This window comes from Astatotilapia calliptera, chromosome 19 (assembly GCF_900246225.1).
Source record: "Astatotilapia calliptera chromosome 19, fAstCal1.2, whole genome shotgun sequence".
Lineage (NCBI taxonomy): Eukaryota > Metazoa > Chordata > Actinopteri > Cichliformes > Cichlidae > Astatotilapia > Astatotilapia calliptera.
In genome coordinates, this window is record NC_039320.1 from 13,551,882 (window position 1) to 13,569,106 (window position 17,225).

General features: G+C 38.9%; 1 protein-coding gene across 2 annotated transcripts in view; it reads right to left on the bottom strand.

Annotated features, from left to right (window-relative positions):
* Positions 1-17,225, bottom strand: part of rbks (ribokinase) — a 52,543-nt gene that overhangs the window by 8,943 nt on the left and 26,375 nt on the right. For both annotated transcript variants that reach the window (XM_026151225.1, XM_026151226.1), the window contains exons 7-8: positions 11,840-11,931; positions 2,192-2,380 (exon numbers count right to left, since the gene is read on the bottom strand). In XM_026151225.1, coding sequence (XP_026007010.1) covers positions 2,192-2,380; positions 11,840-11,931 — 281 coding nt within the window. The remainder of the gene's footprint in view (positions 1-2,191; positions 2,381-11,839; positions 11,932-17,225) is intronic.

The window sequence follows — 17,225 nt, forward strand, 5'->3', positions numbered from 1 at the left end:
TTGTGTAAGAGAACCCATTACACACAAACAATTAAACCTCTCCAGGTTCGATTAAAGCAAAGAGGTGATTAACACCACTGAGTGATGACGTATTTGGTCGGTAGAACACATTCACCACAAAACCCCCAGCGGCAGGAAATGCAAACATCGGCCCCAGGCTCGTGTGACGAAAACAAGCCGCAGAGGCCGGTGTGAAATGACTCAAGCAGCAATCCTTTAAAGATTGAAATCAGTTAGAGGAAACAGCCACTGGTCACCACATCCTCCGGTTATCTTAAACTGCTCTGGTTGAGTAAGAGAGCATCTGTAAGTTTGATGGAGGTTAGAGAAGCAGGACTTCTGGGGTGTTTTTTCCCTCTCTTATTGATGTACATTACATGATATTTCGTACTGATAGAAGTGGGCTTGATTGCATAATTTTCCATTTGACATATTTTCTTTTGTTAATATGGAAAGAGCCTCTTGAGAACAAACACTACTTCTGAAATAAAGAATATATCCGGAAAAACACAGCTGAGGTTAGTGAGGTAGGTAGTGGTAGTGATCTGAGGTAGTGATCAGTACAACATAAAAGTAAATAGCATATTTTAAAGGATACCATGTATATAAAAGCAAATATTATGTATTTTTGTTTGTTTCCATACTTCTGTATGGTGTTATTTCCCATCATAATTTTATTTATAATTTTTGCAAGCTATTTTAACCATTTGGAAGCTTGTTTCTGCCACACGCAAAAAAATTGCCACGTTGATCCAAGTTAAAATTTCAAGTTATCTTGAAAATTTTGACTTACTCACAGAGCATCTTCAAATTTCAAATGACTTCTATGTACGCTGAAATTGTTCCATTATAATAAAATAACAATCAAAATGTATTCTAATTTCCAATTTTTTTATCCCTACTTTCAATCAATTGTTATTTTTTTGGTTATAATTGTTTATTTACTATTTTAACTTCCTATTTTAACTTGGTTAGCATTATATTAAACTTATAATTGTGACTACTTATCCAAACTGTTATGCTAATAATTTTGACAGCTAGCCACGGTTTTAGCCAACAGTTTTCCAACTTTTACTCATATTGTAGCTTGCTATTTTTTTTACTGTTTGACTGTTTGTTTAGTTAAGAATTTTGTATTTGTTTATTTATACTTTGAATAAATTTTCATTTTTGTTATTTTTTAATTTTGGAGAGCTAAAACACTAAACTTTGCACAAACTGAAAATTAGCCAGTCTCAGCATCTCTTTGGTGTCTTTGGAAACTATAAAACTATTCTATATTTATATTTTGTATTATATTTTATTATTTATACTGTTATATAGTGGAACATGAGCTGTTGAGAAACTTCATTTAGACATGCACAAAGAAAAACTGTCAGTTTGCTTCTTAGTTTCACCGGATCCCACTCAAAAACAGAGTTGATGAAGGTAACACACCTATCATATATGCTTCATCTGTCAATGATGTACACTAACAGCAAGACCTGATATTGATCATCTAGAACGCTTTTTGATGTAGTTTGTGTTAGTATTAGTTGCACTATATATCTGCTTTCTTCTCTTGTTTGTTCTCCTGAGGTTTGTTCCTCTCATTTTGGACTAAAAGCTACAGTGAGCTACAGCACTAATTTCAGTAGATTGCAGCAAGACACACACACACACACACATACAAACACACACACACACACAAAACAAAAAACAGAGGAAGGCTGGAGTAAACCTGGGAAACTGAAAAAAAAATCAACTATTGAACACATTCTCTAAGGCAGTTGTTTTTCAGTTTTAATAGTCTTCTTGATATTTTTGAACCCTAATCATTTATTTGCATACTAACTAACTAACTGATGTGATTGAATCATTTCACTGCTTTGCTGATTTTTGCTGGTTTAGCTGTATTTATAAGCAAAGATAAACCTGAATGGGTAATTTTATATTGGTTTTCACAACAAGCGAGTGTGGCAGGGTACAGGGGCGACTATACTGGCAATCACCAGCATTGAACTGATGAAAACCTTAAATATCACCCAACTCAAGTGAGATGGGTGAGTGGGCCAAATATATTGGGTTTCTAGACTGACAGAGAATCTATCCCCGAACTCGAGTCAGGGTGCCATCAAAGTTAGTTTTTTAGGTTCTTAAGTTTTGATAATTTATAGAAAATAGGCAACTGGAAAGGATATGGTATTCTTACTGTTGTGTCCACTGCTGTGACCTCAGGAGCTGGAACATGTTTTAATGTAGGCTCCCCTCCCTTGAGCACCACGCACCCTTGGGGCCCCAAGGTGACAATAACTGACCCGCAGCCTCGTTTCAACAGCTTTTGACCAGCCCGATGTGCCTCTTCCACACTGGCTACCGAGGTACCGGTGAGCAGCTCTGCCTAAAAGTGGAAAACAAAGCATAACAGCATGAGGTGACACTGTTTATTTAACAATTTTCTTCTAAATCAGCATTTTTCTTTCCTTTGTCAGGAAGCCAAGCTAATCAGAGGTTAGGAATTAAAATTAAAGATAGAGTAAAACCAGGACTGGGGTGGGATACTGGGAACTGCATTATGGAAATTCCCTGTGGCACAAGCCCAGTACCACAGACTGTGTGGTTATCAAAGCTTCATTTTCTGCCTTTTTTCTAAAGAAAATGTTTGTTTTGTCTCTTTAATGAACACAATTATCACAACAATTTATGTCCAAGGATCTCTAATTAGTAGTCTATTCTTACTTGCTAAAGCTAACTGCTCTGTGTTAACAGCTCTGGAGTTGAGTCAGCAGTTAATTACACACTGTGGTCAGACAGACTCATAAAACACATTCAGTCTGTTAAGGATTTGCTGGATCCGTCAGCAGTCTGCAGGCCAAACATTTTCAAAGAGTAGATGCTCTGACTATGCTGCTTCATCTGGCTCCAAAATGACTAAACAGTGACAGAGCAGGACTCGACAGCTGATGTTTGAGAAACAACAAGGAAACTCAGATAACCACAGCAGTTCTTTCAAGATTAGTTACAGCATTTATCTCTGGAGGTTAAAATATACACTGTGCAGTGAAAGAAACCAATTTTTCCACAAAAATACAAGAAAATGACATTCATGCTCTAAAGTAATGGCATAGTTAAACAACAATGTACAATGTACAACTAGCAAGCCCTTACTACAATCCAAGTCAGCTTTACATACATACTGCATATACAGTATACAGTGGGGCAAAAAAGTATTTAGTCAGCCACCGATTGTGCAAGTTCCCCCACCTAAAATGATGACAGAGGTCAGTAATTTGCACCAGAGGTACACTTCAACTGTGAGAGACAGAATGTGAAAAAAAAAAATCCATGAATCCACATGGTAGGATTTGTAAAGAATTTATTCGTAAATCAGGGTGGAAAATAAGTATTTAAATATATATATATCTCAAAATGGGAGATGCCCCCAAGGGTGGTGGAGAATGACCGAGCTAAGATCCTGTGGGACTTCCAGATACAGACGGACAAAATGGTGGTGGCTAACCAACCGGACATAGTGGTGGTAGACAAACAGAAGAAGACGGCCGTAGTGATCGATGTAGCGGTTCCGAATGACAGCAATATCAGGAAGAAGGAACACGAGAAGCTGGAGAAATACCAAGGGCTCAGAGAAGAGCTCGAGAGGATGTGGAGGGTGAAGGTAACGGTGGTCCCCGTGGTAATCGGAGCACTAGGTGTGGTGACTCCCAAGCTAGGCGAGTGGCTCCAGCAGATCCCGGGAACAACATCGGAGATCTCTGTCCAGAAGAGCGCAGTCCTGGGAACAGCTAAGATACTGCGCAGGACCCTCAAGCTCCCAGGCCTCTGGTAGAGGACCCGAGCTTGAAGGATAAACCGCCCGCAGGGGCGTGCTGGGTGTTTATATATATATATATATATAAATAAATATATACACACACACACATATATATATATATATATATATATATACATATACATACACATACACACACACACACACACACACACACATATAAAACAGTAATACATTATATAGAACAGTAGAGACATTTTTAAATTAAAAGCCTCAGAATTAAAGCTGAAAGTCTGAGTTTACACATCTTTACATAGACAAATATTTATTAATTGATTGGAGGGCTTGGTAATATACACATATATGGAAACTGACACAAAGAACTGCTAGCCTTACAGATTGTGTAAATAAATGCAATTTTTATTTGTAAATTTTAATTCTTTCTTTTAACAAAAATAATTGAAAAACCATAATTACACTAGAAGATAAAGGAAATGATGAATAAACACAAACAGAGCCATTAAAAATGCTCCTGTGTAAACTACAGTGGGGCCATAAATTAACCCTCTTGCTCGTTTTAGTCTCCAGAGTTGTCACTTTAGTGTTAAAAACACATGTGAATCTAAGTATAGTCTTATCTCCTGTGTGCTGCATACACACATAAACACACACAGTGACAATGAAAAGCTAACACTGCCCCAACATTACTTACTACAAAGCTACTTCCTCCTTCCTTACTGTACACCAAGCAAAGCACCCAAAGGAATTTGTAGTTCATAATATTTGTGTATATTTAATCAAACTGATATGACTTTTCTCTTCTACTTCTTTTTGCACTGTACGCTGATTTATAAATATTTCCCTTCTGTTGCTCATTTGTCTTGTTTGGTCTGCTACAGAATGCACCGCTAGTTAGACGCTAATCGTATTTTAGTGGGGGAGCAGTGTGAAGGCAGCCAATGCCAACAAACTCAACAAGCTCATCATGAAAGCTGATCCTGGGAGCAGAGCTGAAGTCTTCTGTGGAAATTCTGCAGAGGAGGATGCTGTGGAAAATACTCAGTGTTCAACTCTGAGAGCAGCTTCAGTTATAAACACAGACCATAGAGATATGACAAAATACCATGAGAGGTCTTTTGTACTCATTAAAAAAATAAAGATGTTATTATAATTATTATTATCTCTTGTTGTTTTTTTTAACCATTTTTGGTGTCTGTGCAACGTGCAGTACTTTATTTGGATGCTCTTAATATTTCAGCTTTTTTTAAAAAAACTGAAGTTATTTTTTTCTTTATTGTTATAAGACACTGGTCTTACTACTGGATTTATGACTTTACTTGTTTATTGCTGTTATTGCTGTATGACAGGCACAAAGAACAAATAATACCATACAAAAAAATCCTGCAGTTTACTGAAATAAAATAAAACTACTTAAAAATGTAACTGAAACAATATTATATATAATAATTTAAAATAATTTAAAATTAAATATTATTATTTGTGTGAGATGTGAGTCAAGTGTCTATAAAAACCAGGTTTTTGTACTGTAATACCTATTCAGAACTTTTATAATCTTATTTTTAAAATTAAAATGACTTTCCCATAATAAATTCATACAATTACAACAATTGAAGCTGAAACAAATAAAAACCAAAACTATACTTACTCTGGATACCAAATGTAATCAAATTGAAACTAAAATTGGAAATGAAATAATAACTAATGAACAACACAAAGCTCTTATAACTGCTGAAATGTCCCTTTAATTTTCTCCTGCATTCAGACACTCAAAGCTGAAGCTAGATATGACTAGCTACCAGTGAGCTTCATCCATAAACTGCACGGGTACATTGCAGGAAACTGGGAGCACAGACTTGGGTGGTTTGCACAACATAGTAACCAATAACATTTGTGAAACAGCTACAGTAATAATACTCCACAAAGACTACAACCAATAGCCTATAGCTGCTAATTAGGTCTCATCAGTGCCTAAATGGATGACTTATATAGTAAATTCACCTACTATACAGTTGTCATAAAAGAGGAAACCCTTCATGAAGACCAAATCTGTTTTTATATCGGGCTGTTCTGTAAAGTTGGGGATGTTTGCATGTGACTCGCTCTTGGAGCAAGGCATTTAGAGGAACTGCAGTTTTTGTAACTTCCATGTTAATTTTTTCCACTGCCGGAGCACTCAGATGGCAAAGATGAATTACAGCAACACTGGCATAACAAATCTGCCCTAAACCCCTGAGAACAAACAAGCAAAACTGAGAAGAAATGAAAGTGTTAAATGGAAAAGTTTTGCTCTAAAGTTTGAGATTTCCAACTTTTGTTGCGGTCAAAATGCACTGGTTGGCTTTAGGACAACATGTTTGCCAAACAGAGGTGATGCTTGAGCACTAAACAAACCAGTTCACTGCTCCAATTAAACTGTGTGTGAGATCCCTGTCAGATCTGAAAGGTAAAATTTGGCTCAGGAGGTCCTCAGGTGGACATCAAAGATAATTCCCCTCACTATAAAGCACTTCAGCACACTATGTGGGCTGGGGATCAAAGAGTACCTGCACTTTGTCATCCTTAAGCCTCCTTTCACTCGCCCCTCCTACCCCTGAGCGTGCTACAGCGAGACCACACACGCACATGCACCCGTACAGAATGTGTGTCAGCTCTAACCTTGCACGGCAGGGTCAAGATGTCCCTGATAGCGGTTTTGAATAGGGGATTGAGGATCCAAACCTCCCCACCCGCCCCCACTGCTTTTGTGATCTGTCAGAGTTAACAATGACCTTGGACAGTTCAAAAATAAACCACAGAATATATGGGTGCTTTTAGAGCCCGCAGCCACCCCGGTGCTGTCGGATGCCAAAAGAGAAAAAGAGCCGTTTTGTTAGTCATCAGCTTCACACCAGGGCAGGGAATCAATCTACCTCCCTCTGCGCACAAGGATATGAGAGAGTTGAATTACGTCTGTGTGTGTGTTGGTGTATATGGTAAGTATGCACACACACACACACACACACACACACACACACACACACACACACACACACACACACACACACACACACACACACACACACACACACACACGCACCCGGTGAGCACCTATTCTTTAAAGCATATGCAGGATAAATTTGTTGACAAGGTGGGTGTATTTGCAAGAAAGTATATGTTCAGGCATAAAGGTGAAAAAAATGTGCGTAATTTCATATATTTAGATTTTTCTTTTTGCTGTACAGCATCAGTTTTACCGCATAAACTATTTCTCCAAACTGACCATATTTATCACTAGTTAAAATAAGTGTGTGTAGTTCAATTTCAAGTTTTTTCTAAAAAGAAAAAATCTTGAAATTGGCAGCATATTATAACCACAGTAGGAAAGAATGCTATAAAATCAGAAGAACGAGAAACACTAAAGTCAAAGGATCTTTGGCCATTTTACTTCTATAGCAGGTTTAATTTTGAAAGTAGTGGAATAAAAACATTCAAAATATATATTGGGGTTCTTTTTGCACTGATCTGATAATCAGTGAATGTTTAATAACATAATGCCTCGTTCACATATTTAAACAATTTAGAAAAACAAAACAAGTAGTAACTAATAGCTCAGGAACTATTATAGTCATTTCTTTACTTTAAACACACAAAAAGAATAAATTTTAAACGAACTAATAATAAATCTTCACTTCAGCAGTCTGTTACATACACGACTTTTTGGCTTTTTTTTAAATACATAAATGGGTCATATATAATTCAGAACCTGATTTATGAAATGTTTTGCTTTATTTTTTTGGCTATATAGAATAAAGATAAATCTAAACTCTTCTTTGTGAAATCCTTTGACTCTCCAGAAATGAACTGAGAATTGTAAATTTTCATAATAAGTAATAAGTATTATTATAAGTAATTATATTATCATTAAACCCCCCAGGTGGTTCGTTTTGTTAGCGTTGTTGAAGAATTGCTGTTACTGCAGTGATGTATCCTAAAAAATAATCACTAACTCTAAAAGAAAGAATGTTATTTTAAGTTATATTTTAATGTTGCAGTGTAACTGATTGCTTTATTGTGATACAGGAAGTCTAAATAAGCCTAAATAAATCTACAGTGGGAAAAAATAATTGAACCCTAGTGAAGAATTTTAGAAAACAACACAAATAAATGTCTGATGCATTTTAATGTGAATTAAGGACATGGAGTTATAAAGCAACTCCGATCAAAGAATGAGCTATATTATCTTGTAACAAAACATGTATACAGCTAAAGCTGCTCTTAGGATAACACGCAATGTGCAAAAAGTACAAAATAAAAAGGTCAAATGAGTTTTTAATCAGTTTGGTTTGCTTAGTTGGGTTAACAAACCTTAAGAAAAACAAGTTATGGTATTAAGCTGAACTAACTATTTTTTGTTGTCATTTTTGTTTCATTTTACATGCTGTCAGTTTAACTGAACTTAATTAAGAATGAATCTCTTATGTCTACAACTTTTGAAGCCATTTGATACCAGTGTCAGTACAAAGACAGCCTTTTAGACAGTTCCCAATCATGGCATGAAGAATGAAAAGTTTAGAAGACTTAAATGCCAACCCCAGGTCATGGCTACAGCAAATGTAAATATCACTGGGTTTCTGTTTGAAAACATTTGGTTACACTGGGCTAATGAGTAGGCACTGATCCTGTGGAAAAAAATGCAAACTAAATGTTACTTGTGAATCTTCTCAAGTTACCGAGATCTCCTTGTTGAATGAAGCCTCATCTGAGGTTTGCGCCTACTTTATTGAAAGTAAAACAACAAAATGAGGCTCAAAGGCAACCAGTCTAAACACAGACAGGGTCATTGTTCTAATACCACTATTTATCTAATACAACTCTCCCAACATTTACTTCCTAGAGCTTATTACAACTTTCATTAACTCCGAGTTACAAGAACTTGTGGTTTTTAACTTTTAAAGCACTATGAAAACAATGATAAATGATACATTTTAAGTTGTGTAAACTACAAAGACTGATGAGTCGATAACTAGATTTCAGTGTTTTTTTATTATAAAGCAAAACACTGTTGCTTGTCTCTTTTCTTGTGAATCTGATATCTACTAGCATATCAGGAGTGGCTGCTTTGTTTTCCATTATCGTTTTTGTTGCACAACTTTATCTTCTTGCTAAATACTTGGCATTAAATCTATTTCTGGGTCCTGGCAGCTCTCTAGTTTTGCTGAATAGACAGAAGCCCCCCCCCCCCCACACACACACACAAAAATCCTATTCAGTTGTCATTCTTGGCTTTCCAGCTTCTTATTAGCACTATTCATGTTTTGCAGGCCTTTAAGCTATAAAAAATTGTGGTGTATACGACAGCCCATGGGCTCAAGACGTCCTGGACACCAAAGTTTGAATGCTTCAGACAAGACTCACTTTCAGGATTTTTCTAGTGCAAGTAATCCAACAAACACAGCAACATAGTAGTGACTAATACTGTGTTGGAGACAGGATCATCTCAGATGTTCTCTTAGCTAAAGTTTGGCCTTTTTTCAGTGTCTTGCTCCTTCATTCTCATCATTGAATTAACCTCGACCCCTATATCTATATGTAGCTAGCCAACAGGTATTAACTGCCATATGTAAACTAGCCCATATTCACTAAACCCCGCCCAAAACATAATACTTAATAGTAATCTTCAGTTTGGGCCAAGTTATAGCAGCGCTGTTTATTTTTCTGAATGATTTTGAACTTTGATTCTATCCCTTAGTGGGACATTTTAGTCCTCTTTCCACCTTTGCATACTGCATAATATATAATATGACCGTACCTCCATGACCTGAAAAAAAGAGAGAAGACATGTAGCTCTTTCCTCAACTCTCCCTTTCATGTTCCCACACCTGGGTACAGTGCTTCATCGCCTTGCATCACCACATCAAATACCAGCTCCCAGCCAAACTCACATAGACTTCAGCCCTGAGGGGGTGACTGACTCAGCCATAGAGCACATCTGCCCTCTTGTTTTTATTACCATTCCCATCTATCCCTGCCCCCTGTCGCTCATCTGTCATCACCTGGCATTCAAGACGCAAGCCGCCATGACAGAGTTTTTACCGTAAAAGGGTGGAGATCAACTGTTTCTTCATACCAGAGAGCATTCATGTACAGCCAATGGCTGGAGTGAGGTTACTGATGTGCCAGCAGGGGACATGACCTTGGAGGTAAATCACTGTGGAAAGGCGTCATCTCAAACTTGTCATTCTTTCCTTTCTGGACTGGACATCTGTTGACAATCATAAGCTGACTGACTGCTTGTAAAAGTGATGCTTTGTTGAAACTACATACCGTAGTTTAAGGACAGAGCCTTCAGGTATAAAAACATTCCTTCTAATAGTCAGCAGAGTCCAACTCCTCCAGTAGACGTCTATGAGAAAATAAACCCACATCAGTAAACTCTTTTCTGATGGGTTTACAGTCTCATTTACTAATTTCAAATCTTATAAAGCATTATGTTTATTTTATAAATTAGAGTCTCAGTTAAGATGAATTTGATTTAGGTTAAATGTACAGAAATTTCAGGGAGCAAGATACACCAGTTACTTTTGCTAGGTACGCAAGTACCAAACTCAAACCCAATTTTCCTTCAGAACTGCCAGAGATTCAACAAGGTGCTGGAAACATTTTGCAGATTTTAATCCATACTGACACTATATGACAGCTTCACATATTCTCTGCAGCTTTCTCAGCTGCATGTCCATGATGTGAATCTCCTGTTCCATCACATCTGAAAGGTGCTCTGTTGGATTGAAATCTGGTGTTTCTGTAGTACAGTCCTTGCAAACGCTCAGGTAGACTGTGGCATTTAAACAATGCTGATAGTAAGTTTGTCAAGAAAATATCCCCCAAACCTTAAACTACCAACAACCTCTCAACTACATTTGTGCTGTTGGTGCCTTTTCAAGCATTTTTTTAAAGTCATGTGACAAATAGTCTATCTTTTAGCTGTATGGCTAATTGTAGCCTACTAACAGACTGTTCAAGAACTTGATCTACTTTTTGGTTGTTTGTTTGTTTGTTTGTTTTGGGGGGTTTTTGAGGAAAATTCTAGTGGTTTATTTGTTAACCAAGCCAATTAGGATTAGTGTTATTTATCACTTTATGCTCCACCATTTTGACCAAACATAGTCACTTTTCGTTCCAAATAATCAACATGGCTTTGGATAAAATGCTAACACCGAAGCTTTAAAATGTAGAACCCATTGACTAGATCCTTATTATACACAGTCTAAAGTTATAAATAATCTACTCTATTATCAATGTTACAGTGGGCAAAATGGATGCTTAAAATCCATCCATCCATTTTCTTCTGTTCATCCAGCGCATCCAGAGCTGCCATAGGACGTGAGGCGGGTACACCCTGGAGAGGTGGTGAGTCTGTCGGAGGGCTAACACAGACAGTGGTTCGCACTTTTGGGCAATTTAGATCAACCAATTAACATAACCAACTGCATGTCTTTGGACTGTGGGAGAACCCACGCAGACACGGGGAGAACATTCAAAGTCAACACAGAAAGACCCGTGTCAGCTGGTGGATTTAAACCCAGGACCTTCTTGCTGTGAGGCAACAATGCTAAGAATCGTGCTGCCCCAATTTTTCCCAACTGTTAATGTTAAGGCAACTTAAAAAAAACCCAAAAAACCCAGCTTTTGTTGATTGGTGTATAATTTAGCCAAATATGATATAAATCTGTGTTTATCAAGAATTCAAAAATGCCAAAACATTTATAGATGAGTAAAATAATTGTCCTAACTGTACAATCTTGGCTATGCGCATGTATACTCAGCCACCAAAGTTAATTTTAATCCAAGAAAAAAAAAACTATCAAATGCAAATGTGCAGTAGAAGGAAAGAAAGCTGGTCAATTCAGTATGCTCTGTTTTGTTGTTTATGACTAGTTTCAGCTTCCTCTTGGCCTTGCAGACGTGAGTGTGTGGATGAGTGAGGAAGGCAGAATTATTGTGTGAGGAAGCATAAATGCTGTGATAAATACTGTGAGCTGTGTGTGTGTGTGTTTGTGTGCGATTCATCACCTCAGACTCATTACAGCAAAACACGTCGGAGACTCTGTAGAAATCTGGATCCAAGTCAGGAATGGCCGGCGCTGGGTTGAATATTGTCTTCACTGCAACAAGAAACCATGCAGCGATCCATGTTATTGACCTCAGTGTCAAACGTCAACATCTACAGGATAACATGCAATCATTAGCAAGGCAGAAAAATATAATTGTTCTCCATAATAGACCCTGTTATAGCTGTCAGCCTGCTTTCAGAAGGACTTTTCATAAAGTCCCTCTGTGACACATTTTACAATTGTGTGGTGTTTCTTTTCCATTTCTGAGCCTCACTGCCAAGATCTGGCAATGCCTTAATTAAACTTTCAATGGGAACAAAGGCTAGCAGGCTACCGCTGGGGATTGCTCTCGCAAGCAAAGCTCAAGTGGATCAGCTTCTATAAAAAGACACCTTTTAAACAATTAAATTAGCATTCCCCGAAAAAGAAAAGAAACCCTAGTGAAAAGACCTTATATCCTGTAGCATTTTATGTTACGCCCTTAACTGCAGTTCCAGCAATGTATGTACGAAATGGATTCAGCACGAGATATACATTGAACCCCACATATGTGTGTCAGTGTGTGGGTGAGATGAGTTGTGACCCTTTGAGTGTGTTAAGGAGCACAAGCGAGGGAGAGAGCGAGAGTGTTTTTGTCAGGAGTAATCCTCTGTACGTGTTGCACATCACTGTCTGATGCATATTCATGAGCGAGGAGCATTAATGCATCTAATACCGTGATTTCTGTGTATGTGCGAGGATAAGCCCAGCTTGACGAAGCGATTAATTCCGATATCTCTGTGTACAAAATAAAGCCTCATGCAAGCGTGTGCGTCTGAGGGAAATATATGTTCAGCGTTGGTGACATCAAAGTCTGTTGTGCTAAAGTGTGTGCCTAGTTGCTGCTTCTGTGTGTGTTTGCGTGGGCACATAAGAGAGCAGCTGCGTGGGTTTGCGCAGGGCTTTGGCCACCTGGCGCTTTGAGGTGGATGCTGGGCTGCTCGCGAGTAAAAGTGGAAATAATGTCTCCGTCTCTTTTTCAACTCACTCATACTGTACTGCAAATATGCCCATGTGAGCCAAGGCCATGTCACAGATAAGAGACACCGGGCTCTTTGCGACTCCCCTCTTTTCTCTCTCTCTCTCTCAACTCAATTGCACCTCAGCTTCCGTGAATTTGGGATCCAAGTTAAGTGCGAGATTTGCACCTCCATTTTGCGTTATAGAAAGCAGCTTGTCATCTGTCAGCAGAAAAATTTTAAATAGATTTCTTTTGGTTATTATTGATATAAGGATTATGTAAAAGTGATGCCTAACAACAAACTGAAAATCTCTTTTCAGACACCTCATGTTACAGTAGAACCACATGTTGACAGTCCCAACCCTGGTGATGAATTCACAGGGCACAAGCCCAGGAAAAATGTTCTGTTTCTTCTCTTCTCATGCCGTGCCTTCAGGCTTGGGATCTGTGGACTCTTTAAGCCCACCACTAGCTTTCCACACGAGTGAAATTTGGCTAAATTTGAAACAGGAGTTCAAGAGTTCTGTGCCCATGGTAAAAAAAAAAAGGGTCCATGGTGTGGAAGCTGCCTGGACAAGCCAGAGAAGGTGATCTTGAATGGGAGGTCAGTCACTTTAAATCAGCTAGCTTTTTGTTCATACCTCACATGCTTCAAAGTAAAAAGGTTAAAAAAAATTGCACTGTTCAAAATTTTATGGTTCAGTATAAAGAAATGTATTCATGAAATTTATTCTGAACTTGTGTTTTAACCATAGATTCTCCTTACAAGATGGAAATAACTTGTGGCTCTGAAAAGCCCAGCCACAGTTTAGCTCATTTGGGCTGAATGTTGCTTTCACAGTGGTCAGTGTGAATTCACAGCACTCATAGAAGACCAGTGAGTTTGGAAAAAAAAAAGCTTCTAGGTCTGAAAAGCAGCGTGGATGTGCCTTAAACCTGCATTTATTCTAATGGCCAGTAGGGGGTGATTCCTGTGGTTGCAAAAAAAGCCCAATTGTTTGAAAGTCTTTGAAAGAATGGTCCTAATTCCCACCTGATTTATTATCTGAGTAACATTTTATGGTCTCAATTAATAATTTCATGTCTTATAAAATACAACATGTTGTTAATTTTGTAAATCTTGATCCAGTGTAGAGGAAAAAAAAGATAAAACAGGGTTGAACATGGCTACTTCCACGACGGCAGTGACGAAAATGCTCAATGGCTGACAACAACGGGCAGCAATATCCAACATCTTTTGTATACAGTATATGGTTTTAATTTAAATTGTGTTCATTTTTAACCCAATGAAATAAAGCTTTTAATGTGCCTCTTCTCTTACCCAAAAGGTGTTCCTCAAAAATGTCATTTTCTTTGCAAAACTGTACAAACCATCTTGAAAGCCTCCATATTTAAACTTACTTGTTTACATTCTAACACATTAAATTCTTATCCCTCCTACTCTTTTTAACAACTCACTCCTTCTCCTGTCACATTTTTTCTCAGTGCTCCCCAGAAGCTCACATGCACACTGAGCGAATGACTGCAATTAGGCACAGCAACACAAAACCTTTTGCTAATTATGGTATGTAAAACTTGATTATCCTGTTAATTGGAGTGAGTGTCACAACATATGTGGAGAACTTGAGCGGCATTAACAGCCCGCTTTTAGTCACAACATGAAGTGAAGCGCTAACCTTGCACTGTATGCCGTGTAAACAGGATAAATGGAGAAAGTATCACTGAATCAAGCAGGCTTACTCATGCTGTTGTCTTATTCAGGCTATTGTCAGTAATCATATTATTATTTGTAGCCAGAACAGCTAGAAAGCACAAAGTCTTCTCCTTGGCCTCATTTAGTATACATGCAATACACAATTTGAAGCACGGAAGCTTCCCCATATGCAGCTTGAGTGCCATTTCCAATATACTGATGCATAAAGGAATTGGCCTCACTGATGCACTGAGCTCCAAACGTCACATGAACCAGTGTCTGTGTCTCAGGTTGCTTTGTTTTGCTCTCCAGGTGTTAGTGAAATCACACAAACACACACGCACAAATGCTCACAGCTGCTGGGACAGATGTGGTAACACTGGGATGTGTGCACACTGAGTCACGTCTGGCAGAAAACTGTGTGCGTGTGTGTCATGACTGTGGGGTTTTTATGCTGGCAGGTTCAAAGTCTGGTCGCACATGTGGCGGCTGAAAGAGCAGCTGGAGCCGCTTCAGTCAGTTTGAGAATACAGTGGGAAAGGTGGACGGGAAAACAAAAGCAGAGAGAAAAAAGACAGAGATCACTCACACACTCTGACATGCATGCATGCACTCGCACGCACACACACAGAAACACACACACACAAAAAGAAATGAGTCACCAGCAAGTGTGTGAAAGGGCTTTAAGAGGCTCTAATTGCATCTGGTGAGAAATAAAATAGCAGCTTCTTGCTCAGATAAGGAAGAGGGGGAGGAAGACGGGTGAAAACGGAAGAAGAAAGCACGAGTGGAACTACACTACTCCCACCATTTCCTCCCTTCTCAGAACTAATTTATTGCCATTAACTTCCCAATATTAAATGTTAGGTGGCAATAAATTACATATACACACATTTTCCCCTTAAATAAAAGGAAAATCTTCTTTTGAGGTTATCTTAACAAGTGTTTCTAAGAGCTGGCATCTACTGTATGTGTGGCTCCACTTGATGGTGACATTTGCGTAATTTGAGCGGCGCTTCACCCCCGCTGCCAAACCCATTAACACCCAGTCTCTCCAGAGAACTCCATTTACGCAATGCTCCGGCACGGCGACGTCGAGGTGGCATCTATGCCAAGCATCTTCACTCGCCTTGCCTCTCTTCTGACGCCACATGCTGAGCCTAATCCCGTGGTACGGTCCATGCACCGAGGAAGGGGGGCTCAGGGAGAGAGGGTGGCGCTCGGCAAGGCCATCTGGGTATCCCATCTGCAACACGGCGATGGCTGCGACTCGTTCGTTCTGGCAGCCTGCAGCGAGCGATTATGGACGACAGGCCCTGATGACAGGAGCGAGAGGCTCCCCAGACGTCTCGAATGACGCGGACCGCTGCTAATAATAGGATGCTGTTAAAGATGATTAGCTCGGTAACCTGGTTATGAAAGAAAGGTGGAGGGAGGGAGGGAGAGAGGGAGGGCGGTGGCCTAAAATAGGGCTTTTGTCGATGCCGGACAGCACGAAACCTGCTCTACAAATGTGTGTGCGCATGCGATGGTGAATGTAGATTGGGGGAAGCAGCAGCGACTCTGGTGAAAAGATGCTTTTGTCAAGTTCTCATGCTCAACTTGCTAAAGTGATAAAAGTCAGTGGGAAGCCTCTTTCTAAGGAGAGATTGTGGGATACAAACAGCAAAGTCACATGACAGATTTGGAAGGATTTGAGCTGTCTCTACTGTGTTTTTCTAGCCTACAAAGAAGACATTGTGCAACAGATTATCAAGCCAAAGCGATGATCTAAAGGTACATAAAGGATTGATTAAACCACATTTAAAACGAGATTATGCAACTGTGCTGTGAGGTAATTACTTGAGCTTCATAAATCAGTTGCTTTAGAGTTCCCTTAAAGAAAGGGAAACCTTTGAAACTATTACCTCTCAACCACATGTGAAGGCAAAAAAGTTTCTGTTTTGAAAGAAAGCCCTTGAGAATGAGACAAAAAGTCATCATAGACAGAGCTGAATACTAGTGGAAAAGATTCAAATGGTTTTGCTCGCAATACTTTCCTCCCCAGTTCTGATATCATAATTGTGTAGGAGAAGGGGATTTCAGATAGTGTCTAACTATCCACAACAAGCCAAAGCACAGACAGAAAGGGAGAGGAATGGGAAGAAATAACAGACACATCTTCCGGTGAGTCATGATATGAGGTCCATTTTTGTTTTTCCATGTTTTTGTCATAGAATATAGCGTTATCACAAATGACTACCAGTCATAAAATCAGCATGAATGCTAAGTAGAGTCAGTGACATCTATCGCTGTGGAACAAGCAAGTTAAATCTTACATTTCCATCCATCCATTCCTGCATTCATATATCTCCACCTTCTCTGCATCACGGGTGGGGGGTTAAGAACCTATCCCAGCAGTCATAAAATTATAAAATTCAGACAATTTTCATATTCAGCAGTTTTTAGTCTTTAACAGCTATTACATTTTTGGGGCACTCTTTGGGAAACCAGTCGATGTAATTTTAAAGTCAAGCTCAATAATTGTCATGTCTTTGTGGTCATAATGCTCTAAATCCTTTCAGTTGTTGAAAAGCCTGGATGCAACTGGACTCTTGCTACAGAGCCCTGCTGCTGGATAATGTTTTGGCATTTTCCTGCTGAAAGACACGG